General features: G+C 48.5%; 1 protein-coding gene across 1 annotated transcript in view; it reads right to left on the bottom strand.

The window, feature by feature from the left end:
* The window catches only part of CFAP61 (cilia and flagella associated protein 61), a gene marked incomplete at both ends in the record, with an annotated part of 217,726 nt that extends 195,191 nt beyond the window's left edge, over nucleotides 1-22,535 (bottom strand). Inside the window, 5 exons of the mRNA XM_080716442.1 lie at nucleotides 10,420-10,546; nucleotides 11,168-11,235; nucleotides 11,995-12,071; nucleotides 16,412-16,562; nucleotides 22,393-22,535. Coding sequence (XP_080572568.1) covers nucleotides 10,420-10,546; nucleotides 11,168-11,235; nucleotides 11,995-12,071; nucleotides 16,412-16,562; nucleotides 22,393-22,535 — 566 coding nt within the window. The remainder of the gene's footprint in view (nucleotides 1-10,419; nucleotides 10,547-11,167; nucleotides 11,236-11,994; nucleotides 12,072-16,411; nucleotides 16,563-22,392) is intronic.
* Nucleotides 22,536-25,685: the final 3,150 nt, after the last annotated feature.

The following is a 25,685-nucleotide window of genomic DNA, read 5'->3' as shown; positions in this document are numbered from 1 at the left end:
AAGCTCTGTCTTTATACACAGTGTACGAAGCTGAAGCTGGCAGTGTGCTTCAAAACCTTCCTTTATTTTGACACTCCTTTTGAAAATTGGGAACAGGAAGCAACAGGACCGAGGGTGCGCCTTGGCTTCGGGCAGCGGTCACCATCTGGACCGTCCTGTCATGACTCCGCCACCCCCTTCTGGAACAAGTCCCCCAATTCTGGTGCAGTCCCAGTCCCCCAAACTGAAATTCTTCAGACTAAATGATCTCATTCAGTCTGCTGAAAATCCCCACCCAGCTTCCAGGATAAAAACTTTACCTCTGATAACACTGGCTGGGCTATTGGGATGACGCTGGGTTTTCATCAGAAACAATACGTATTCTTTTTTTTTTTTTTTTTTTTTGGTGGTACTGGGGTTCCTGGAAGCCCTTCTACCTCCAGGCTACACTCCCAGACCTATTTTTTATACTTTTTATTTGGAAGCAGGGTCTCCTAAGCCAGTGCGCGTGGCTGGCTTCGAACCTGCGCGATCCTCCTGTCTCCGCCTCCCAAGTGCGGGGATTATAAGCGTGCGCCACCACGCCCGGCTGACAATCCGTATCTTTATAGAAGAAATACATATTTGAAAATTCAGATTTATGCTCTATAAAACCTCAGGGTTAAGGAAAGAGCTGGCCACTGGGCCATGGTACAAAAGGGAAAAAAAAAAAAAGAAGGAAGGAAGGAAGGAAGGAAGGAAGGAAGGAAGGAAACCACATGCATAGAAGATGCGCACTGGGGACCGTCCGCATCACCCAGGTTCTAGGAGGAATTCCAAAGGTGCAGCTGGGCTGTGACGACGCACTTCGATGATCCCAGCACTTGGGGGGGCTGAGACAGGAAGATCACAGTCAGAGGACGGCCTCAGCAACTTGCTAGGCCCTCGGCAACCTAGCGAAACCTGTTTCAGAATAAAAAGTAGGCCTGAGGGTGTAGTTTGGAGTTAGAATACCCCTAGGTTCAATCTACCACCACACAACTTGAAGAAGAGGAGGAGGAAGGGGAGGAAGAAGAGGAGGAGGAGGAAGAGGAAGAGGAAGAGGATGAGGGGGAGGAAGAAGAAGAGGAGGAGGAGGAGGAGGAGGAATAGTATTATTCCAATGCTGCTAAAGACGTAGCTCAGTGTAAAGCACTTGCTCAGCATGTACATGGCCCAGGGTCCATCCAGTACTGCGAACAGTAATAATAATAATAACTCCACTGCCTGAACCAAGAGCCTACTACAGGTGCCCTCCTGGAAGGTCACAGTTACATATTAAAGGCTCTGAGAAGCACTATGATAAAGAATAAGGAATATCTGACCCTGTTTCTGCGTTTCTCCAACCCTGGCCCAGTGCCCTTTTGCCCACCCTTCCTGGGAAGGGGACATGTGAGGAAGGTGGGCGGCTCTGCTGACCATCCCGGGGACACCGCTATCTGTTATTCTCTTTGTTAATCTCTTGTTAATACTCTGGGAAGAGACGGAGAGGCAGCCCACGGCCTGGCAGGCAGAATTTTTGTTTTTGCTTTATTTTTTTACCATTGACCTAGCTCTGATGTTATTACTGCTGACAGTCCCCTCCATCCTGCCAGGGCATCGGTGGATTTTCAGGTGTGAGGGTCCGACTGGGAGGCGGCAGAGAGGACCAGATGTGCTGCAGGACTGTGAGGATGCAGGTGCCGTCCGCGACCGCCAGCCCGTGTCTGCAAGTGTGGACGTGGTCACTGCGAGTTAGTTATCAGTGCTCATCTGTGGCCGGGGAGCTGAGGTACCATGGTAAATGCATCAAAGGCTTGCTAGATGCTCTTCAGAAAAGATCAGAGAGAAAATACTAGCACCGTCTCAGCTGCGCTGGGGAGCCAGAACGCCTGGGTATGGATCCTGCCTCTGCCGCGTCCCGGCCCTGACTCTGGGTACAGAAGCTCACCTCTCTAGGTCACGGTTTTTCCTCGTCTGCCATAAAAGTAGCCATTATGAGGATAAGAACGTGTGTGAGCATTTTCATACTACTGTAATTACTGTTTTAGGTAGGAAGGACCAACAGAATAACTGGGGAACATCTGCAGTCAGTGGGTAGAGTGAGAGTCTCCACAGGTTGAACTGCTGCATTAGCCTTCAGTGGGCAGAGACAGCCAATGCCATCCCGCCCACGACTGCTCACCTTAAACACTGCTGCCCTCGCTTTGCTCCCTTCCTGGGCTCCTGCCAGCTCCGCAGGGCTTCTGTGAGGACCCCAAGTCCCCGGCCTCTGTCTTCTCTGTCTTTCCACTCTTTCCACCAACAATGGCATCAGCTGGTCTACCACTGTCCCCAGAAAGAGACCGCGCCATCCCCTCCTCTGTCTTGCCTCTATTTCTATCCGGCATGCTGTCCCCTTGCCTGTTCCAAATCCCAGCATTCTTTGTGTGTGTGTGTGTGTGTGTGTGTGTGTGTGTGTGTGTGTGGTACTGGGGTTCCTGGAAGCCCTTCTACCTCCAGGCTACACTCCCAGACCTATTTTATATTTTTATTTGGAAACAGGGTCTCTTAAGCCAGCATGGCTGGCTTTGAACCTGCGTGATCCTCCTGTTTCCGTATCCCAAGTGTGGGGATTACAAGCGTGCGCCACTACGCCCGGCAAATCCCAACATTCTTGAAGGCTCACCTCCACCCCTTGCCCCAGCAACTCTTTTTTCCAGTCTCTTTTCCCTAGAAGCCAACACTGGGTCATCACTGGAGATACATATATATATATATATCATCTGCTCCAGTGTTAACTTCTTAGGGCCAAAGTGTAGCATGTCCCCAGCCAGGGAATATGCTTTTTGGAGCCATGGATGAGCTCTGCCGCAGTGCGGCAGTGACAGCCAGTGGCGAGGACTGGCCTTTTGTACCTGGGTGAGTCCTTGTCAAGAGTCCCTCACAACAGCAACTGCACCGGAGGGGTGTGATCGTGGAGCCCAGGAGTGTGCGCTGGGAGAGTGGAAACCCACAGGCCGAAGCTGGTGGCTCAACAGCCCTCTGCTGAGTAGCCTGCTGGGTCTAATGACTGAGACACCTGAGGCTTGGTTTTCTAATCTGCAGAACAACGGGCGGGGACCAGGTTAGCTGTGAAGACACATTCAGCGATACCAGCAGCGTGCCGGAGCACACTCTGCACATGGTCAGCCCTCAGCAAGCATGCTTCTCCACGTGAGGAGCCCAGAACACTCTGCTGCCTTCCAGGAACGACTCATCTCCTGCTTAACCTGCCAAAAAGCTGCTCCGAGAAGGAGGGAGATTATCTCTGGGGGGAAAAAAGTCCTTGATGATGCTGGGCTGGGGGTAGAGAAGAGCCAACTAGTCCATTTTTTAGTGTTTTGACAAAAATTAAATGTAGCATCACCACTTTCTAACAGGCATAATTATTTTACATGATGGGAAAACAATTCACTGCCCTAGTCATTTACAGCGGGTTAAGACAGCGACCACACAGAGAAAATCAACTGTGCACCACTGCTTTTATTTATATGCCAGCTATAAAAATGTCACCCTATACATATAAAAATCAGGAGTAAAGGTTCAGAGACACCCAGGGCCCTTCGCCAAACCGTGAGCATACCACAGCCCACAAACAAAGCTATCTGTAACCGGACCCCGTTGCTAATTCTTCTGGGAAAAACAAGAAGAAAACATGCAAATCTTAGACTTCTGAAGTGTCTCCCTTAAGCCTTTTCCCAAAATGGATAAAGAGACTTGTTCCGTTCACTGCATTCCTTGGGGTAATGGATCATTTCGGCTCTTGCATCAGCCCGAGTGCTCATGATAAAAGTATGACATCAGCCCCCAAGTCTCAAATGGCACCTGCCAAAGTCCAGCCCTACGGAAACAAAGCGCCTCGACGTGGAACCCGCCCACGTGGCCAAGGGTTTCCGGGGGAGCTCCGGGCGGCAGCACACACCGCCTGTGGCCGGGCGCGAGGAGAGCCAGCACCAGTGTGCCCTGGTGCCCAGGCCGCGCAGGCACCTGCCACCGCCAGCCTCGCTCGGGCGCGCCCACTGGAAGGCTTCCTGCTCCTCAGCCCAAAGCCCAATTGGAACAACATTTGCCCACTCCTATCTGCCTTCTATTGGGATCGTGGCGTGGAGGGTAGCCGTGTGGGTGATAAGGCAATCAGTTATAGACTTTTATTTTAGGTTCCTTGAAGGACATAAAAGGTCCATCCTATCAAGACTGACTGCTCCTCAGGCACTCACGTGTCTACAACTCTGAAAACCACGTCAGGTTAAAGTGGAGTGGAACCCGACCTTCACACCCCAGGCTCTCAGGGACACCCCTGGGCAGGAGTGTCCTCTAGGCCCCAGCCACCACAAAGCTAAGGGGGGCCCTCACGGGGTGAAGAAGGGCAAACTCATCTTTTCTCAGTCAGTCAACCAGGGTTTGCAGGAGCCTCGTGATGCCCCTGCCACTGTGGAACCTTCCGAGCCGCCTGGCAGGGACTCTGAGTGACAGAGACTCCTGACTGCATCACCACCACGATACCCTGGCGGCTCTACCGCGTAATCACCAGGGTGCAGGAAAACCCACAGGTGGCTTCCCTAGAGCCAGAGAGGGGCGCGCAGCACCTGGCCAGCGGAGGACCGCACAGAGGAGTCCACACTTTGCATTCAGAACCCTGGCACAGCCCCTGTCCTGTCTGACAGCATTTCCCCTGTCCAGACAGGTTCTGCATTTCATTACCTAGACTTCAAAATGTACTGTTCACAAAGTAACTTTGCTGTCACTTTAAACCAATAAATATGTCTCCTGGAATGAATGTATGTGTGCTTTCTGGTCTAACCATCTTTTTAGCAGGAAAGGTGGTTGTTCTTGAGGAGGAGAAGAGGAGTACAGCTGGCTCTGCTCCCTGTGTTTAGCTCAGATGCCTGGAACAAAGCACCGGCTCTTTTCAAGATCTCTTGCGCCCCCTAGCGGTCCTTCCTAAGAAAACCAAGCCCTTCATTTCACTTCAGAACTTTAAAATGGGAGCCATTTAATTTCCAGTCCTTGGAAAATGACATGATTTTAAAAAGTCGTGGAGGAATTTAAGCCCATTTATTTCGGCCGAGAGCACATGCAGGGCCAATCGAGGCCCTTACCATCCACACAGAGGGACCTGGCCCAGGCGTGGACCCCGGCCCGCCACCACTCCAGCGGATTCATCACCAACCCCTGTTTCTGGACCACTGCCCAACATTCAGGAAGATGCTGGGTGAAAGTCTGCAATTGTGCCGCCTGTCTTTCTGAACCGTGTTAGGCTATCCATAACTTAAAACACCGAAACATTCGCCCCCATAAAATTGCTCAGAAGTCAAATTTAAGTGGATCTCCAAAGAGCATATGATTCTATCAAATGTTTCAAAAACAATTACCTTGACAAATGAAAAGTTAGTATTTTTAAAAACCTTACTTTTAAAATAACTGATTCTAGCTGGGCATGGTGGGCCACGCTTGTCATCCCCGTGCTTGGGAGGCGGAGACAGGAGGATCACGCAGGTTTGAAGCCAGCCGCGCTGGCTTAAGAGACCGTTTCCAAATAAAAATATAAAAAATAGGTCTGGGAGTGTAGCCCGGAGGTAGAAGGGTTTCCAGGAACCCCAGTGCCACCAAATAATAATAATAATAATAATAATAAGAATAATAATAACTGATTCTTTTTTCTTTTTATATTTAGTTATTGGGTCTTTTATTTCAATTGACACAGTAATTATACATATTTGTAGGATACATGTGTGATAATTTAATACATGTATTCAAAGTATAATGACTGAATCAGGGTAATCAGTATTTCCAGGTTCCTAGATGTTTATCAGTGTGTGTGTGTGTGTGTGTGTGTGTGTGTGCGCGCACGTGTGTGTGCGCACGTGTGTGTTGGGAGCCTCTGAATTCCTCCAACTCCTCCTTTCTAGTACAGAATTATTTTTCTTTCATCAATTTTAAAAAGCAATAGTGTTGAGTTAGTACGCTATCAACAAAAAAGCAATATGCAATGAAAATAATTTATTTTACAACAGCGACGGTATGTGACCTTTTCTTTGTTTAATCCCCACACACACACCAGGAAGACTTTTTAAAGAGTAAGCTTCTCCCTCCAAAGGCTATGCCAATAGCATCTAGATCTTCAAACCTCTCAACTCTACCGATGATTGAGCCGCCGCAGACTTTGAAAGGTGTGTCCAGAGGCAGCTCCGCTTTATTTCAGACATAATGAAAACACAGAAGAGTAACTTCATTAATTAGTGTCTAAGTAGAGGGGCAGATTACAGCATAATTTTCCACATGGGTAAATCAAAGAAATGGGATGAGATTATGGCGTTAATTCGTTGGTTCTGAATACGTTGCTAGTTAAATGGCTGAAGGATAATTACATTCCCAAACCCTTCACTGGTTTAGTATCTTAAGAATTGTGCCCATCACCGTTAATTAGGACTGCAAGTAACTATTGATGACACAGATGTCCAAAAAAAAAAATAACTGGGGGAAAGTAACAGAAATGAAGCGGCCTGCGCAGCCAGGCCGCGCCCACTTGGTGGCTCTGAAATGTGTTTTTTCAGGGTTGTTAAGGAGGGAGAGCATCCACATATATGGATTTTCCAGATACGTGAGATTATATACCCACAAGTATCAAAACTCTAAGCTGAACGCTTTGGGTAAAGGGCTATTAAAATGTGCACGCTTTATCTTCCACAGCCAAAGACACTGTCACAGTATCAGCGTGTCTGCCAGAACTCACTACTGATCTTTTACAAAATACTCGCGACTCCTCTTGGCGTCAGGACCAGGTCGTTTCGTGCTTTCTTCTTCCAGACTCTGTGCAGCCATCAGAGGTTGCAGGAGCGAGACCTCAGGTAGGAGTGTCTGGAAGCTTGCTTTCAAGCCCACTACTAAGTTTTCAAGAGAAAAAAAAATTAAAACAAGGGAGACCGAGTCACAACCATCGGTTAGTAAATGTTCTCTAGGAGACAGGCACTGGGCCGAGCGCGTCTTATACCTTTTCTCTTTTAACTGGTATCAGTGAACGTGTGAACAAAAATACTACTTTATGCAAAAGGGTGAAAAACTTTGCTTTAGACGGGCTGCTTCTGTACGTTTAATTTTCGTAAGTTATGTTTGCTCTTACAATAATGGCTTGCTAAATACCTATGTCAAAAGTATTTTAGGCCTTAAAAATTCTCAAAAGAATAATTTATAAGATCCAAATTGGGTATACTGCCCATATGTTAATAAAATTCTTTTGGAAGCATGCCCCTCCCCCTCCTCTCCTCCTCCTTTTATCAAGCGAACTTCCTATTAGTTTACTGACAAACAGCATTGGATAGTACTAAAGAAGTCTTGAAACCGTTGTCCTCTGAGAGCCTACGCCTGCCAGCCCGCCCTCCCTTCCCCCTCCCTCCCAGTGGGGAAACGTTGCCGTCTGCACCCCATGATGTCTGATATGTTTATTTGATTCTCCCCCATCCCAATTAATTTCTTCCTCCTATTGTTAGAATTTAATTAAAGCTAGCATTGCATTCTTCCCTTCTGACCCTGGGGATTTGCAGTATACCCATAATCCTTTCTCAGAGCGAATGCAGGGGGGAAACCCGCTCCACTTGGACGCAAGGCTCTCTCTGCGCCTGGCCTTGGTCCGGCTGGCTTCCTTCCCGCAGCCCCGCGGGCCCTGAGAGTTCCTGACTCGCGTGGCACTGCCGCCGCGGCGCCTCGGTCCTCCACAACAATTGACCTCCGCCCCACCCGCCCACGGAGTGATCCATGTCGCAACACATTCAATCATTCACCGGGATACCTCCTAAACTAGGAATTACCTTAAATCCAATTACTCCGCCCATTCAAAGGGGAGCGTGTCAAACGGCAGTCAGACCCACACATATTCAGATAAGTGCTATTTAAATGACAAAACACGATTTTGGTCTAATGGGTCAGAAACCATTTTCATAACTGACAATGCCCAGGCTGATGCGGCTGTGGGGAAACAAGCACTTCGCTGGTCAGAGTGTAAACTGACATCACCTTTGCTCAAGTTTTGGTAATACCTATTTTAAAATCCTAGTACTTGTGAAAATATCTGGGTATTTCATACCCAGAAAGTCCATTTCTAAATACCTGTACTATAGAGAAAAATGGCACGAGTCCTTGATGATACAGGGACAAACCTGTTTACCAGAGCATTATTTGGCATAGGAAAGATGAAAACATTTTAAATTTCCATAAATGAGGAGTAACCAAGTGAGGTCGTTAGAGCTATGTGCCGGACAGATCATCAAGAATAAGGTCGTCGTCAAAAATAAAATCCAGCCAGGCGTGGTGGGCACGCTTGTCATCCCCGCGCTCAGGAGGCGGAGACAGGAGGATCGTGCAGGTTCGAAACCAGCCGCGCACGCTGGCTTAGGAGACCCTCTCTCCAAATTTAAAAAAAATATATAAATAGGTCTGGGAGTGTAGCCCGGAGGTAGAAAGGTTTCCAGGAACCCCAGTACCACCAAAACAGAAATAAATAAATAAAATTCATCTGTTAAGATGATAAGCTGCTATGTTATTTAAAAAGTACAATTAACAGGACACACGATCATAACATTACGTGTATATCTATCTGTATATCTATAGGTACACACTGTCTATATATCTGTGTGACTACCTGTAGATATAACACCCTGTGTACATCTACCTACCAGTAAATATACAGACATACACTCACAGAGAGTGCATGTATACAAGTATGCGTATACATACATATGCAGCCATCCTTCAGTATTTGTGGAAGACTGGTTCTAGAACCTCCCAAAATACCAAACTCTGGGGATGTCTGTCCCTTATGTAAAATGGCATAGTATCTGTGTATAACCTACACATATCCTGTCTGCTTGAAGTCATCTCTAGATTATTTAGAACACCTACTAGAGCTATGTAAATAGTTGTTATATTGGTCCTTAAACAAAATATATATGTATTGTTTATATATGCATTGTTTAAGAAATAATAAGAAGAAAGACATCCGTACACGTTTAGCACAGATGCACTCCCGCTCCCCCCAGATACTTTGAATCCGTGGTTGGCTGAAGCCAGGGATGCGGAACCCGTGGACACACAGGGCTGGCGGGACTCGCGTGTGTAAGCCTAGTCACGTTCTCATGTAGAAGAATGCATAGCTTTTACTGTTGAGATTTCTGGGACTTGAGAATTCATTTTCCTAACTGAACCCATCTCCCCCTCCCCCCAAATAAGTAGTATAGGACAGGAAAAAAGTGAGAGATTTCAAAATGAAATTAAGATAAAAGTACAACAACTATGACCAGATCCTATCTGTGAGATCCTAAGAACTCAGTGTGGAGAGATTGCTCAGGACTAAAAACTGCCGACTTGTGAAAGGTTTCGAAATAAAATTTCATTAAAGAATGTAATTTCTTGAAGGGCAGAGGGCCTATTTACCTCTGCTATCACTAAAAGAGAAACTCAGAAAATTTTGAGAGGTGTGAATCCAGTCAAATAAGTCATTTCACTCACAAAATTCCTTTTTTTCCAAGAATGTCTTTGGCTTGCATTAGGATTGTACTGTGATCAACGGGCTTTGCAGGGAGAGGAGCCATCATGCAGCTAGTTCTTAATAAAATAGTTTCCTAGGAGGAATGGCCCCCCCCATCTCTTGTCCTGCGTTAGGGGACAGTCTCCATCTGGAGTGACTCTCCTCCTTGCTGATCTCTGTCTAGACACGGGTTCTCCAAAGGCACACGTAACTCTGCGTGGACAGTCAAACGCAAGGGCGTTCGGTGCGTGCACGATGCCTGGCGTCTGCGGGCGCGCCTCTGGCCTCTTTTCCCTCATCACCAGACTTCTCTGAAGAGCAGCCACCAGCCCCTGCCCTGCTATCCTTAAGCTGACTTGTCCGGCTCACTGCAATTTCATGTCCACTGTCCACCTCTTAAAGGAGGGAGGAGACAAGACCCCTCTCCAGGGTGCACGGTGGTGTGGAGGGAATGTCCCCGGAGCACAAATTGCTATGGCTCCCTTCCAGATTTCTGTGCCTGGAGAAGGGCGTGGGGCACTGAGGGCAAAGACCTTCAACCTGGAAGACTCTTCTTAAGGATCAAGAGCATCCTCGCTGACTGACCATCAGGACACAGGTGGGCTTCACTGGGGAAGCTATACAGGTGGACTCATATTTAGGTGTGTTTTATTTGAAAGTATTTTTACTAGGTATATGACCCAGGACTGTATAATTTTCAGAGCTCCCTAGCAGTCAACGCATAACTTTATGGCAACGTTGGATCAAAGGAGAATCAACCGTAATTATGGCATCGAGGGGAACTGTAAGCATCTCTGCATGCGGTGACGCTTATAAGTACCACGAAGGAAAAACTCAATCCGAGTGACTGATGGGTCATCTCAAGGTCAGGGAAAGGTGACTGTCCTGTGAGGCTCGGGTACCTGGCTCTTCGAATGTGCAGCTGAGGGTAGTGGTTGTGCCTGTAGCATATGTACACCGCGAAGTCCTCCTTGTACGTCAGGCATGGAATGTTCCCCACTTGCTCAAACACAGTTATGAGAGTTGAGCCTAAATCACAGAAAGAAACAAACGTGTCTTGGTTTTGTCGCTTCAGAACCAAACGCAATTTCTGTTCTAAATTGTGTCTTAAGGATTATAACCAAGTACGCACATAACACACTTAGGTCCTGGAGACCAGTCTGCTTTCCCGTTCCCAAGAGCACAATTCTGAGCATGAGTTCCTGAGCTTAGTGTTACAGTTAGCTATAAAATGTCCCCCAAAGAGCTCACCTATCACCACTCAGGGCGGAGAGAGTCATGAGGGCTGTAATCCCAGCTGTGGGTCCACTGGGACGGACTTATCTGGGTGGTGGCCTGGGTGGGGGTGTGGCCGGGAAGGTGGGGCCTGGGGGCTCAGCCCTGGGGATCGTATCTGGTTCCTCCCCTCCTGCTGGCTCCCTTGATTCCGGCCTTCCTGATGTAAGGGGCACAGCTCTTGGGCGCTCCCTCTCTCCGCCTGCTGCCGCCATCCCAGCCTCATATGGACTGAACCCCTGAATCTCCAAGGACAGCTGTGAGATAGCGAATCTTCCTTCCTGAGTTACGTGCTCGGGTCTTTAGATTACGGCTGTGAGGATGCTCACCAGAACAATCAGCTAGTGTGGCCACGGGCGGCTGAGGGGACCTTACCGAGGCTCATGTAGGAAGGCACTACGAGAAAGATGAAGTGCAATTCTGGCACGGCCTTAAACACACTCCTGGAGAGAGAGGACAGGACAGGTGTTACTGGCACAGCCATCCCAGTGGCCGGCACCTACGGAGACGAATGCCACCGGTGAAAATCCAGGGTGTCAGCAATGCACACAAGACCCTCGGCTGCCTGCCTGCAAGGGCAGTTTCTTTTTCGTCTGTAGTTTTCATTGGATTCCAAGGGGCCCCTTTTCTATCTGTCCCATGGAGGCAGAGAGTAAAGGGCACCGGGTCCATGCGGCATGCCAGATTTCTCTGATATTAACCTTTGACCCGGCATCTGGAGAGTCTGGTGTGACATTACATAGTGGCTTGAAAGCTGAGCGCCTCCCGGAGGTCTGCGCGGGCTGGTGGAGGTGCATCGCCACCGCCACGGCCCTGCCCTGCGATCACCTTCCCACGGCCCCACATTCAGGGTGCATCTGCACCCTGTCACATTGATGACCCTCCTTGAGATCAGACCGGGGAACCCAGGCCTGGGGCGCCCTCCTCCTCCCCGGCCTCACAGACCCACTCCTTTAAATGGCTGTACTACCTGCTCGCCTCTAATGCTCGCAGTTCAAGATGCAGGCTGAATGGAGAGTAGGTTAAAAGAATTAGATTATTTTCTTTCAGAAATATCGCTGCTATTAAAGTAAAAGCTTTAGTACAGCCCTAAACCACGAGCCAATTAAATGCCCCAAAGAATTTCAGGCCACTCAGAAACCATTCCAGAGCTATCCATTCGGCCCCTTTCCTGTGCCCCAAGCAAGGCCATGTCCACTCACCGGATAATCTCTTTGCAGCAGCCTGTAGAATACTCATCCACGGCCACGAAGAGGTGCATGAACAATGTATTCAGAGGCTGCAGCGGAAAGAGAACGTGGGGTACGGTGGGTCGGCATTCGGGCTGGGCAGGAGCGGCTCCGGGCAGCCACAGGTGCCCAGCTGCCCCGCACTCTCGGACGCCCTTTTATGTCTACATGATGAGACACCCGCGCAGCATCTGAACCCTCTCTCCAACTACGTCAGAATCATTCAAGGAAACAGGAATCACACATGAGCCCAGAGCGGCCTGCCCCATGGACGGGCAGAGGGCAGGGAGGAGCCCAGAGCAGGGTGAAATGGATTACAATTATTAACTCCTCGGTCCTGTCTTCAGGGGCGTCCATACCAAGCGAGAGACAATCTCCCTTTCCCCCCGGGCTCCGGGGTCACCGGCTGCTGCTCTATTCAAGGGACACGAGGGAAAGATTCTCTTCTGAAACTGAAGGGCGGAAGGCAGAGGCCATGCTGCGAACCCAAAGGCTGTTTTGTTCAGCATCCCCAGAGCCTAAATCGGATACTACCCTGGGGACCACAAAACCCGGGCACTAATAACTCCAAGTGACAAGGTTCTAGCATGGCTTTCAGGTTACATTTCATAAGTGGTTTTGTGTGTGTGTGTGTGTGTGTGCGGTACCAAGGATAGAGCCTAGGGGCATTCTACCTCTGAGGTACATGCCCAGCCCTATTTTTTTAGTTTATTTATTTTGAAACAGGGTCTCACTGAGTTGCCAAGGACCTCACTAAGTAACTGAGGCTGTCTGGGAACCACGATCCTCCCATTTCAGCCTCCCAAATGCTGGGATCACAAGCGTGCGCCACCACACCTGCTCAAAGAGTTTTATCCTATAACTTTTGACGACTTTTCAACTGTCCTAAACAGTGAATAGTTGTACACTTCCACATATTGTTTTCATTCAAACCCTTGGGTTCTAGAAAGAACCAGGTAGTAGACTGGTGAGCGCAGAACCTGCACCTTTGCCGTGGGGGCTTCCTGTTTGCTGAGTACAGCCATTCTTCGGCATCAGGGCAGCTTAGGTCCAGGACCTCGGCAAATGCCAACTCTGCAGATCCGCAGGTCCAATGTATAAAACGCCACAGGACTTGCACAGAACCTACACACATCTTCCCATATGCTTTATTTTTTCTTGTTTTTTTTGGGGGGTGATTGTTTTGTTTCAGTGATGGGAATTGAACCCAGGAGCATTCTACTACTGGGTTCTACCCCCATCCTACTATTTTATTTTATTATTTTATTTATTTATTTAATGCAGTACTGGGGATGGAACTCAGGGGCATTGTACTCTGAACTACACCCCCAGCCCTATTTTTTAGTGTGTGTGTGTGTGTGTGTGTGTGTGTGTGTGTGTGTGTATTTTTTTCCTGCAGTACTGAGATGGAACCCAGGGGCATTATATCTTTGAAGTACACCCCCTGCCCTATTTTTTACTCTTTATTTTGAAACAGGGTCTCACTGAGTTGCAGAGGACCTCACTAAGTAGCTGAGGCTGTCCGCGAATTGCAATCCTCCAGTCTCGGCCTCCCGGATGCTGGGATTTGAAGCATGCACCACCACGCCCGGCTTACTTTTTATTTTGAAACAGGGTCTCTCTAATTTGTGGAGGGCCTCAGTAAGCTGCAGAGATGGCTCTGAACCTGCAGTCATCCTGTCTCAGCCTCCGAAGTGCTGGGCTTACAGATGTGTGCCGCCACGCCTGGCTGGCCATCTGCTTTAAACCATCTCTAGACTGCTTATAATACCTAACATGATATATACGGTATTGTTCAGAAAATAACGAGAAAAACATCCACGTGCTCAGTACAGATGCAATTTTTTAAAAACATTTTTCATCTGAAGTCTGTTGACTGCAGAAGTGGAACCGATGGAGGCACAGGCCGACTAGACGCACAGGCGGCCTTGGGTACCTTCTGCACATCTGCGTGCCGCGTCTCCGCTTCTGTTAGACGGCGTGGGAGGAGGAGCACTCAGAAGGACTTGTCCTGCCTACAGTATAGCAAGAAAATCAGCACGGAAATGTGTAGATGAAAAAAGAAGTCTAGGCTTCATTCACAAGCTTGAAACCTCCCTAAAGCCCAACAGAAAGCCGGCAGTCCACATGACAACAATGGTAAGATTTCAAGCACTTTCTATGTGTTTACCCGTTTAACCCATGGTTAGCGTCCTCCACACCTGCTTCACATGCTCAACAGAGCGGACGTTAGCAGCACGTGGGTCATCACTTGCTTGATTGGTCGCCCGTCAGAAATACTGTAAGTTAAGATTTATTCTTCAGACAGCTTTCGGATGAAAATCATCACTTCAGCTGCTAATGCCCCTAGCACGGAAAATACACTAAGAGGTTGGGCTCCAGAAGAAATCACGTGAGTCACAGCACAAGCCAGAATGTAATTTAAAATGTTCTAGAAGACAGATTCAAAAAGAATAAAGATAAATAAGGACAATTAATTGTTAATCTATTTTATTTAACCTGATATATTCAAATGATCACCTCAACAAGAAATCAATATGAAACGCTGACTTATAAATTGTTAATGAGATACTTTACACCCTCTTTCCTGCTGAGTTCTTGAAATGCAGTGAGGAGGTTTTGTGTGTAGAGCACATCTCAACTCACAGTGGTCCTGGGGCTTGCTGTGTCTACGGGCTGCGTACTGACGGCCCGCTCGATGCGGTCACAGGAACTGGCTTAGGATGGCAACCGTGAGCCGGGTGTGGTCGGGTGTGGTGGTGCACGCCCGAATCCTGGGGAGGCTGAGACAGGAGGGCTGCAGGTGCAAGACCTGCCCAGCAACTTAGGAAGACTCTCAGCAATCTAGCAATATCCTGTTTTAAAATTAAAATTGAAATAGGGCTGAGGGTATGGCTGAGAGGCAGAATGCCCTTGGGCTCAACCTCTAGTACGAAGGAAGGAAGGAAGGAAGGAGAAAAGGAAAGACAGACGACAATGACAGTTGTAAGAGAAAAGAAGAAAAGGGAAAAGAGCCTATGGGTAATGATAATAGGTTATAATTTCAAATGGTAAAATCATGACCCTAAGGCAAATATAAAATAATCACAAGCCGGGTATGGCGGCACACTTCTATAATCTCGGTTCCTCAGGAGGCTGAGGCAGGAGGATCACAAGTTTGAGGTCAGCCTGGGCCACTTAGGGAAACTCTGTCTCAAAACGAAATTAAAAGGAGGGTGGGCTCGGGATGCAGCTCAGTGCGAGCACGTGCCTCATACGAGTGAGGCCTGAGGTCAAAACCCAATACTGTAATCCCCGCCACGTAGAACCCACAAACAAATGAAAAAGGTATTCAACTTCGACTCAACTAACGAAGCAGATAAGGCAATGAGAAAAAGCACGCTTCGCACTTGTGCAGCTGGTGCTTTTAGGAGACTCAGGAAATGTAAGGATAAGATTGCCGGCTTAGCTACAAAATAATTAATGTCTACTGGGCCCAAAGCTAGAAACTCTGTGGTAGCTCTGTCCCCAGACCAGCTTTAATTATTTACATCTCAAATGGAAAAAAACCTCCAACGTCATCACAGCTCCTAGAGAACCCTAAACCAGCCCAGTCACCGGCAGTCAGGCTGAGGCCCAGCACGCCGCAGAAACGCGCTGGGGTCGGGTCTGCCACTGAGTGGCAGGCGTGGTCCGACGGTGGCCCTGCCGGTGCCAGGCGGCGGGTAGGAGGGACTGCGTAGGATGAGGGACGCCTTCCCCGAGTGCGTGCTGAAGCCTTTGCCTCGGCGTATGCATGTGTGTGTCCACATGCACGCGTGTGAGTGCATGCACATATACACACGGGGATATCATGCATGCAGTCAGCATGTCCTCTTTTTCTGGCCGCAGGACTTCGGGGACGCTGTGCTGAATTCTGCTGCAGGCAAAGCCACTGCCCCGCGTTGAGCCCCTGGCTCCCCCCAGAGCATGAGGCCAGCCCCCAGCCTGGTCCCCAGGGAAGCTCAGACGTGGCACCGGCTACCCAGGCCGGACTCCTCAGGACCACTGACCCGGGTGCCCCGAGCTGCCAGGCTGTCCTGTGCCCGCAGACAGAGCGCTCAGTGAGCAGCCTCCCGAGAGCGCCGGGGACCCCGCAGCGTGACAGCAGCCTGAGGCTCCGCTGTGATCAGTACAAGTGCCACGTGTAGGCAACATGGGCCTTGTAGCACATCGGAGTTCAGACGTGGACACACGGCGCAGGGGAGCCATGCGGCTGACATTCCCACTAACGCCACGCTGCCAAACCCCCACCCCCTTCCTCCCCGCCAGCTTAAACCGCTCTGGTGCCATCTACCGCCCGGTGGGCTGTGGCTCCTCAGTCCAACAACCCAAACAGCAGGCCTCCCCTCCCAGGTGCCTGGCTCCTTACCACGCACGGGATTTCGCTGTCAAGCTCCCGGAACACTGATACCCAGTTGTCCTGCCTGGCTATATTCCAGTTGGGGTAGTCCAAGAAGGTGGCCTGGGCCATGATCTCGTCCTTGTCGTTGCAGAGGGTGACGGCAAGGTTGGCCTTTTCTCTGTGGAAACGATTAAAATTGCATGCATGAATAAGGACGGCCAGGCATTTGCCCTCCGTGGGCCCCAGGGGCTCGCGCCTAACAGCAGAGAGCCTTGGGGGGAAGGGGGTGATGTCACCGCAACTTTGGAGGTAGCTGTGTTGAGAGGTGACTGCTGGCAACTAATTTTTTTCTTTTCCTCAGTGCTGGGACTCAAACCTAAAGCCCTGTGCATGCTCGGCAAGCACTCTACCACCAGATTGAAACCCAAGCCCTGACAGTTCTACTTAAAACTGCACTTCACTGGAAAGGTATTCGACCTGAGGTATTAACTACTGGGGACTGGAAAAGCTGTCTGACTACATGACCTGTGGAACTTCTCCAAGTTGTCAACACCACTGTGTTGGTCTAAACGCACACAGGGAGGGCAGTCGGCTGCCCCTCCTGGCTCAGGACTGAGAAGATCCCAGGACATGACGCTGTCAGTGCTAAAACCAGCAAAACCCTGGACACATAGAAGAGTCATCTATGCCCAGGAGCCAAACTGACAGCCACACGTGCCAGCGCCCTCCAGCGGCTTCCCCAGCCCTGGCTCCCTGGCCTGTTAAGGCAGAGTCCCCACACCTGGGGCACTCCCTCTCACACCGAGGGAAGCGAGGCCCCGCGCGGCCCTGAGCCAAGGCCAGCCAAAGCCCAGTGGGGCAGGCCGAGGCAGCCTCCCGCCATGCCCTGCTGGCTGTCCCAAGGGAAGCATCTGGACGTCCTGCCAGCGAGACACCGGCTCAGAGCGGCCCGATGTGAAGACGCGCCGCGCATCATGTGAAGGGCAGCCTGCACAGCTGCGTGAAGCCGAGGGTGTCTTAAGCTGGAGCAAACGGTTTAAACATTCCTTCAAACAACAAAGACAAGCCGGGCATGGTGGCGCATGCTTGTAATCCCGGCGCTGGGGAGGCGGAGACAGGAGGATCGCGCAGGTTCGAAGCCAGCTGCGCGCGCTGGCTTAGGAGACCCTGTTTCCAAATAAAAATGTAAAAATAGGTCTGGGAGTGTAGCCCGGAGGTAGAAGGGCTTCCAGGAACCCCAGCACCACCAAAAAAAAAAAAAAAAAAAAGACGTCCGGAGCTACCCAACTTCCGTACTGAAGAGAACAGAAGAATGGAAGCGTGCGGCTGAAGGCGGGGAGGAAGAGAGGTCGGGGGCTAGAGGCCCGTGCATGAGCTTTCTAGTCAGGTTTTTATTACAAAAAGAATACCTCATCAGTGCAGACAGAAATGAGAAAATACGACAGAAAGAGAAAAGTAATTTGAAAAATCATCTTTCTGTGTGTGTGGTACTGGAAGCCCTTCTACACTCCCAGACCTATTTTTTATATTGTTATAAAAAATAAAAACAGGGTCTTATTAAAAAAAAAAACAGGGTCTCTTAAGACGGTGTGGCTGGCTTCGAACCTGCGCGATCCTCCTGTCTCTGCCTCCCAAGCGCGGGGATTACAAGCGTGCCCACCACGCCCGGTGAAAAATCATCTTTAATCCCACGTCCCACAGATAACCTGCTTGTATCTTTCCAGACTCCCCCCACCCCCGGGGTAGGTATATGTTGAAATGGACCTCATGTGTTCTTAAAGATGGAATTGCCGGGTCCACCTGTTTATAACTAGCTTTTTTCCACTTGATGGTAAATCACATTACTACAGCAGTTCAAACAGCGGCCCCCACGCGTGCCCTCCCTGCTCTTTAATTTGATTTTCTTATTTAGGTCAACTCACTTTGGGCTTGGCTAAGAGTATTTCAGCAGGAAATTTACATGAGTGCTGTGAATGGAAACCCGGCATCCCTTCCTGTCAAATCAAGGTGTGTCATTGAAGACAACACTCAACCTTTATCAAGTGGAGTCGCCTTGGGCCCCGCTGGTGCACGGGCACCTCCGGCAAGCGCCACGCTCAGGGAATAAATCTCGGCACCTCCGACCGCTGGCCCCTTTCAAAGGCAGCCACATATCGTGACAACCCTGGCCGCAGCAGGTGAACTGGGTGCACCTCGCTCAAGGCTTTTAGCAGAAGGCCCCTGGGGATTCCAGAATACTGGATCCAAACTGGGGACCCATTAGAAGATCCAGCCCCACTCTCCCCACCCAACCCGCTGAAGCCGCTGCCCCCATTCTAGCCCTCCAGCCCGTGGTCTTCTGGACTTTTCTACCCCAGCCTCCCCAAACCATGACCTCTGGCATCTGGCCTTGAGCCCTCCTCCAGTTCGGAAGGGAAAACAGCCATGGCACGAGACCCTGTATGGGTCGGCTGTGATGATCATGGTTGTGCTTCTGGGAACCATGAGGTGGACAAGAACTGGGGACGGGGACGCTGCCATCGCCTCGGGGAAGCAGGGAAGAGTGTTCCCGGAATCCCAATTTAACTTCAAATGCATTTGTCCATGGGAACCTTCGGGTGGCGGGTGGGTTCTATAGTACGATTAGCATGGTACCATACTGTGCAGACACTATAGATTAAATAAGCTTTTGTGGGTTGGCCTGGGAAGCTGGCCAGGAATAACTTTGTCTCAATGGAAAAATACACTACAATTTCCAAATAGCTAACTACAATAAAGAGTAACTTTTATAGCATTATCCTTTTGTGTATATAATTTCCACTTCTTATTACCTCTTAGCCATTACATCCTCTACAGGACAAATAAAAATCATCCTGGGGCAATAGAGGGAGCCACGGGACAGGGAGGGAAAAGGGAGATGGAGAAGGAACATGTCTAGACCCTGGATTTCAAACTGTTCTTTGTAATCATCAAAATACAAGATAAAAAACACACAATACCACCCATCTATACTGTATACACGTATGTGCATATGTATGTACACATGCATGTTTATTTCACACAAATTTTGTTAAGGCTCAGAGATTTTATCCCGCTGCAGAAAGCGGAGCCCTTTCTATTAATGCCTCGTTTATTCAATTGGTTTAGGAAATTTTCCAAGTACAGACAAATCTTACTCGAGTGTACTTGGTAGAAAGCCTGGTGAACCCGACTGCACTTCCCGCTGTGTTGAACTGGGTGAACGAGAGGCCGCAGTGCCCGTACACCCACCGCCCAGAGGTCAGGGAATGGTCCAAGTACAGGCAAACTTATTTGAGTGTACTTTGAAGGAAATCTTGGTGAAACAGCACCGGCCTTTCTGCTGCGTTGAGCTGAGTGAACGGGAGGCCTCAGTGTCCCCTCTGTCCACCAGGCGGGCCTGCAGCAGCCTGGGCGGGCGTAGGTGCCCGCGCATCGATGCTGCGGGGCCGGCCTGAGCAAGGAGGAGTCTTCCAGCGCCGTTTCCCTCTCTCTTTCATCTGCCTTGCCCCATCTGTTCATCTCGGCCCCTAAAATGTAGCCAGTTAGGGGAGACCCATTTTATCAATTCCTATAGCTCCGTGGCCGAGCAGGCAGGAGGGCCCCAGGTTCATGCCCAGCCTCAGCAACTCAGAGAGGCCCTCTGCAACTTAGTGGGACCTCCCTTCAAAATAAATAAAACAGGGCTGAGGGTGGACCTCAGAAGTAGAATGCCCCTGTGTTCAGTCCTCAGCATCCCCCACACAAGAATTACACGGGCTCAACAGCAGCTATTTTGGAAGCTCTGGGAAATTAATGAAATCATTAATTTACTTTTACTTTGAAAGTATGCTGAAAACTCTAGGTCACGGCCTTCCCTGTTATAAAAATCTCTTTTTTGTTTGCTTGTTTGTTTTGGTTTTGGTTTTTGCAGTACTGGGGATAGAACCCAGGGGCATTCTACCTCCAAGCTACACGCAAGCCATATATTTTTTAATTCTTTATTTTGAAACAGGGTCTCAGTGAGTTGCAAAGGGCCTCACGAGAATCTCGTTTTATATAAAATTTTTATTACTCTCTTTTCACATGATATCTATACTTTCCTATCTGTTAATTCAGAAAATAGAAAACACATTCGCCGTGTCAACTGGAGGTACCTCATCCCTTCGAGACCTGGCAGAGGTATGAAGCTCATCTTCTGTCGAAAGCCAAACTTCAGGTCACTAGTAGGTGAGTATTTGCAGGATTTGAGCAAATAGGTTTTTGGAAGCTCACTAAAAAAAGAAATCAGCCGGGCATGGTGGCGCACACTTGTAATCCCAGCATTTGGAAGGCTGAGACAGGAGGATCGAGGTTTGTGGCCAGCCTCAGCTACTTACTGAAGCCCTCCACAACCCAGTGAGACCCTGTTTCAAAAAATATAAAGACTAGCTGGGCGTGGTGACAAGTGCATGCTTGTAATCCTTGCACTTGGGAGGCTGAGACAGAAGGATCGCACAGGTTCGAAGCCAGCCTCAGCTGCCGAGTGAGACAGTGAGACCCTGTTTCTAAATAAAATATAAAATAGGTCTGGGAGTCTAGCCCAGTGGTAGAAAGCACCTGGGTTCTACCCCCAGTACCACCAAAAATACACACACACACACACACACACACACACACACACACGGAGAGACACACGCTAAAAAATTGGGCTGGGGGTGTAGCTCGGGGGTCGAATGCCCCAAGGTTCCATCCCCAGTACAAGACAAAAAACAAAAAAGAAAAAGAAAAGAAAAGAGAAATCCGCAGAGAGGTCGCAGCAGTAGCCGGTGGCATGTTCATCCCTACAGCAATATGCCAGTTTATGCAAAAGGTTCTCACACACCTCTCCTTAGGTGGGGGAACTAATTCCTTTTTTCCTTTAGAGAGCTGCCGACACAGAAATATAGGATTTCTACGATATGTCAAAAATCCTCAAAGAGAAAGCTGGCATTGGTTTCTGATCATTTGGTAAAGTTTCTGATCCTAATTTCATAATGTTCTCTGTTGAATCCTTAATTGTCCCTGTTTAGGTGTATATGAACATTTTAGTTATTTCCCTCTAGCAGACACCATTAGGAATTTAGCCCTTCATAATGCAAAAAAAATTGAATAATTTTATTCACATACATACGTATGTGTCCATGAATACACGTGTACACACAAGTATGTTTCAAGCGTTTTATACCTATCATCCTACTACCCTCTAGTAAAATTATGACAACTTCATTTCACTCATCAGTATGAAAATCAGAAACTACAAATTTTAATGTCTTAGGCTAGCCTTAAACATTTTGAGTGTATTTGAGTCAAAGCTTATGAAATCCCACAACCTGTGGGCTCTAGTATTTTCAACAAAAATGAGGAACAAATTAAAGGATTTTTGTATCCTAGTGTCCACAGAAGGTCTATAAACAAAACAGGGAGAAGAAAGTATCTTTTAAGAAAAAGAATACGGAGCTGGGCGCGGTGCGCGCACTTGTCATCCCAGCATTCCGGAGGATCGCGGCTCGCGGACAGCCTCGGCTACTTAGTGAGGCCTCTGCAACTCAGTGAGACCCGGTTTCAAAATAAAGAATAAAAAAATAGGGCAGGGGGTGTAGCTCGGAGGTCGAACGCCCCTGGGTTCCAGCCCTAGACCTGAAAAAAAAAAAGGAAAAGAAAAGAAAAAAAGAAAAAGGCTATGTCCCTCGCTCAACAGCAGGTGTCTCAGAGGAGTGAGCGGATTCAGGCAGCATATAACCCGACGTAAGTTCTCAAACTCTGGCAGCTAGCATTATTAGCCTGTCACCAGTGGCTTTACTGCTGTGAGCGAGGCAATTAGATTTTGAACCCAAAGCCCGTGAAAGGCTTTGTGATTTGCCCCTTGTCGGAAATCAGAAACTGTACATTCCGGAGCGTTCTCTCTACACATTCTGCACCAGGACTGCGCTGCCGACGTTAAGTTCCGGGAGGAGAGGGGGAGGGCAGCCCTTCCGATCAACGTTCTTGGACTTACTTGGCTCTGTACTTACAGAAGATAGGTGATGTTAAGCCTCCCAAACAGCTTCTGGGTAAATTTTCTCATGAGGTTTTTGATACAATAAACGTCCTGGGATTCGGTTCTTCGGCAATGAACCACTTCCACCTTTCCTCTCGGAGAAGTGAGTACGGACATTTTTTATCCTGTCCCCAAAAGAGAGAGAACAGAGCACCATTAATCTGAGACGACAGGCCGGCTTGGTTGCAGAACTCACAAGCCCAGACATTAATTGAATTTCCACAGGGTCTGGGAATAATGGTGTGATATATCTTGCCCCGGGGTGGTCTGTGACCACTGCCACCACAAATGAGCGAAAATTATTCTTGACTGGAAAATGAAGTTTCTGAGAACTGGCCTGTCTAGAAGTTTCTACAACTATATTGTTTGTTTCCGGCTGCTTTAAGGCACGCGAACAATAGGACTGAAAACCACTGCAAGGGCTGCATTACGGACTCCGGGTCCTCTCATATGAACGGCCACCATGACGTGTGGCCAGGAGTTACGGGGCAAGACTGACGGCAGATGCCCACGTCCCACGTGCAGTTGTCCAAAGGGGAGCCTCGAAGGACAAAAGTCGCAAGGAATTCAGATACAGAGAAGCCCTGCGGTAAAGAGCCAAGGGAAGGCTGCTTGCAACCGCTTCCCGGGGTCGCCATGCCCAGCGCTACACTTTGGAAACATCCCCCAAAGCCCAGCGTCAAGGGCTTGGCTGCCAGTCCTCAGTCGCACTGGGAAAGGCGAACCTTTAGGAGGTGAGACCCGGGGCAGTAACTCAGAGGAGTGCAAGACACCACACTACGCATCTCTGAGTCTTCCCCACTCACAGTGGAGACATCAATCTCTTTTTACTTCAATAGCTATTTATTTGTTTTGCTAGGTGATTTCTCTTTATAGTAATGATGCAAAATCTCATTCAATTTATTTAACTTTTGAAAATGAGATAAAAAATAATATGGGTAGTAGAAAGCTATAGCAATCTTGGGGGTGGGTACTGGGGGTTGAATCCAGGGGCGTTCTACCTCTAAGCTATACCCCTAGCCCCTTTTCATATTGAAACGGGATCTTGCCAAGTTGCTGAAGCTGTCCTCAAAACTGCAATATTCCTGTCTCCGTCTCCCAAGTCCTGGGATTCCAGGCACACACTCCTACGCTCAGCATAAGGAAAATATTTTTATACTGGTTATAACTTATTGCAGTTTGGTAAATCCTCATTAAAACTTTTTGGAAAGCAGTATCTGTGTAGGTGTGTGTGATATCAGCACATACATAAATATATAAATATTTGTTTTCACATATCCAAAGAGCCTTGAGATGAAATTCTCTTAACTAATTAACTACCAAACCATTAAAAAACATGGAAGAAACTTGGATGCATATTACTAAGTGAAAAAAGCCAATCTAAAAAGACTACGTATTATATTGATGGAGACTGAACCGATATTGATTATTAATAAGGATAGTATTCATTGCTAATAAGAATAAGCGATAGGCTGTTAGTCAAAGGCTCCAGCTAAGGCTGACCTTGTCCAACTAAAAACTGGCTGTTAGCTGGGGCTGGAATGTCATAGCAACTAATAATACGGGTAATAATAGCAAATAGCAAAGATGCAGAATACTGAATGCTGACAGATCACAGAAACTTGCACTTAGAAAGAAAGAATGACACAGACTCACAAAAGTGTAGACTACGTTAAAAAGTGAAAAGGCAAGCTGCATTGACCCAATATCGATTACTAATAACCAAAAGAGTTAAAGCCTTCAAGCCTCTATACTTTAAAAGGCTTTATCCCGGTGTCTTTCTTTTCCTTATTACAAAATAGGCTTTCAACATAGTAAGTTACCACTAGCAGCCGAGACTTACCAAGGCCACAGGGGACAGTAAAGCCTTTAAACTTTAAAAGTAAAAATGAGAGCCGGGCGTGGTGGTGCACGCTTGTAATCCCAGCGCTTGGGAGGCTGAGACAGGAGGATCGCGCAGGAGGTTCGAAGCCGGCCTCAGCTCCTTAGTGAGGCTCTCAGCAACTTAGTGAGAGCCTGTTTCCAAATAAAGCATAAAATTGGTCTGGGAGTATAGCCCGGAGGTAGAAAAGCTCCCGGGTTCCACCCCCAGGACCCCCCCCCACACACACACAAAGGTAAAAATAATGCAGCCCCCTGACCTCGCTAACCAAGTAGCACATTTTGATCAGGGATGTCAGACCTGTCTGTCCCTATGAGGATGAACAAAAATGGCTAACGAAAAGGTTTACACAGCAGAGAGAACTGGCCAGCCAGCACCTGCTTTGGGTGGGAAAAGAAGACTATTGGCTAGCAGGAGAGGAGACACACGACAATAAATCCCCATAAAAGAGTGCCTTTTTGAAGACATTGACTTTCAAGCACTCCACAATGTCTCTCTCTGATACAGTGCCTTCATTCCCCTGCAGCCCCCACTAGTAATAATTGCATATGCTTGCAGCAGTTTTACCTCCCCCCCAAAATAGCCAAGAACAAGAACCCCCAGTGATGCCATCTCAGATCGTAACATATGACTCCAACCATATGACATTAGGGTAAAGGACAACTATGGAGACAGTAAGAAAGGATCAGTAGCTGAGTCGGCGTGGTGGCGCACGCTGGTGATCCCAGCATTCGGGAGGCTGAGACCTGGAGGATCGCGGTTCGCGGACAGCCTCGGCTACTTAGTGAGGCCCTCTGCAACTCAGTGAAACCCTGTTTCAAAATAAAGGATAAAAAATAGGGCAGAGGGTGTAGCTTGGAGGTAAAATGCCCCTGGGTTCCAACCCCAGACCCGAAAACTAAAAGAAAGAAAGAAAGAAAGAAAGAAGGAAAGAAAGAAAGAAAGAAAGAAAGGATCAGCAGCTGACGGGGTTCGAGGGAAGGAGGAGGGACTAGGAGTCACATAATGGATTTTGGAGGCAGCGAAAATACTCTATATGTTACTCTTTTTTGTGGTACTACCCAGGGGCACACTACCTCTGATCTATACCCCCAGCCCTAATTTTATTCTTTATTTTGAAACCCGGGCTCACTAAGTTGCAGAGGCCTCACTAAGTAGCCGAGGCTGGCTGCAAACCCGCGGTCCTCCTGTCTCAGCCTCCCAAGTACTGGGATGACAAGCGTGCGCCACCACGCCAGCCCTCTGTTACTTTAACAGTGGATGCAGGTTATTACATATTTGTCCAAACTGTAGACTGGACAAGAGTGAACCCTACATAAACTGTGGACTTTGAGTTATAATGTGTCCATGCAGGGTCACTGGTGGGGACAAAAAGACTACTCTGC

This window comes from Muscardinus avellanarius (genome assembly GCF_963383645.1).
Source record: "Muscardinus avellanarius genome assembly, chromosome: 19".
NCBI lineage: Eukaryota > Metazoa > Chordata > Mammalia > Rodentia > Gliridae > Muscardinus > Muscardinus avellanarius.
The sequence above is the reverse complement of the archived record's forward strand: the minus strand, read 5'-3'. Positions and strand labels throughout refer to the sequence as shown.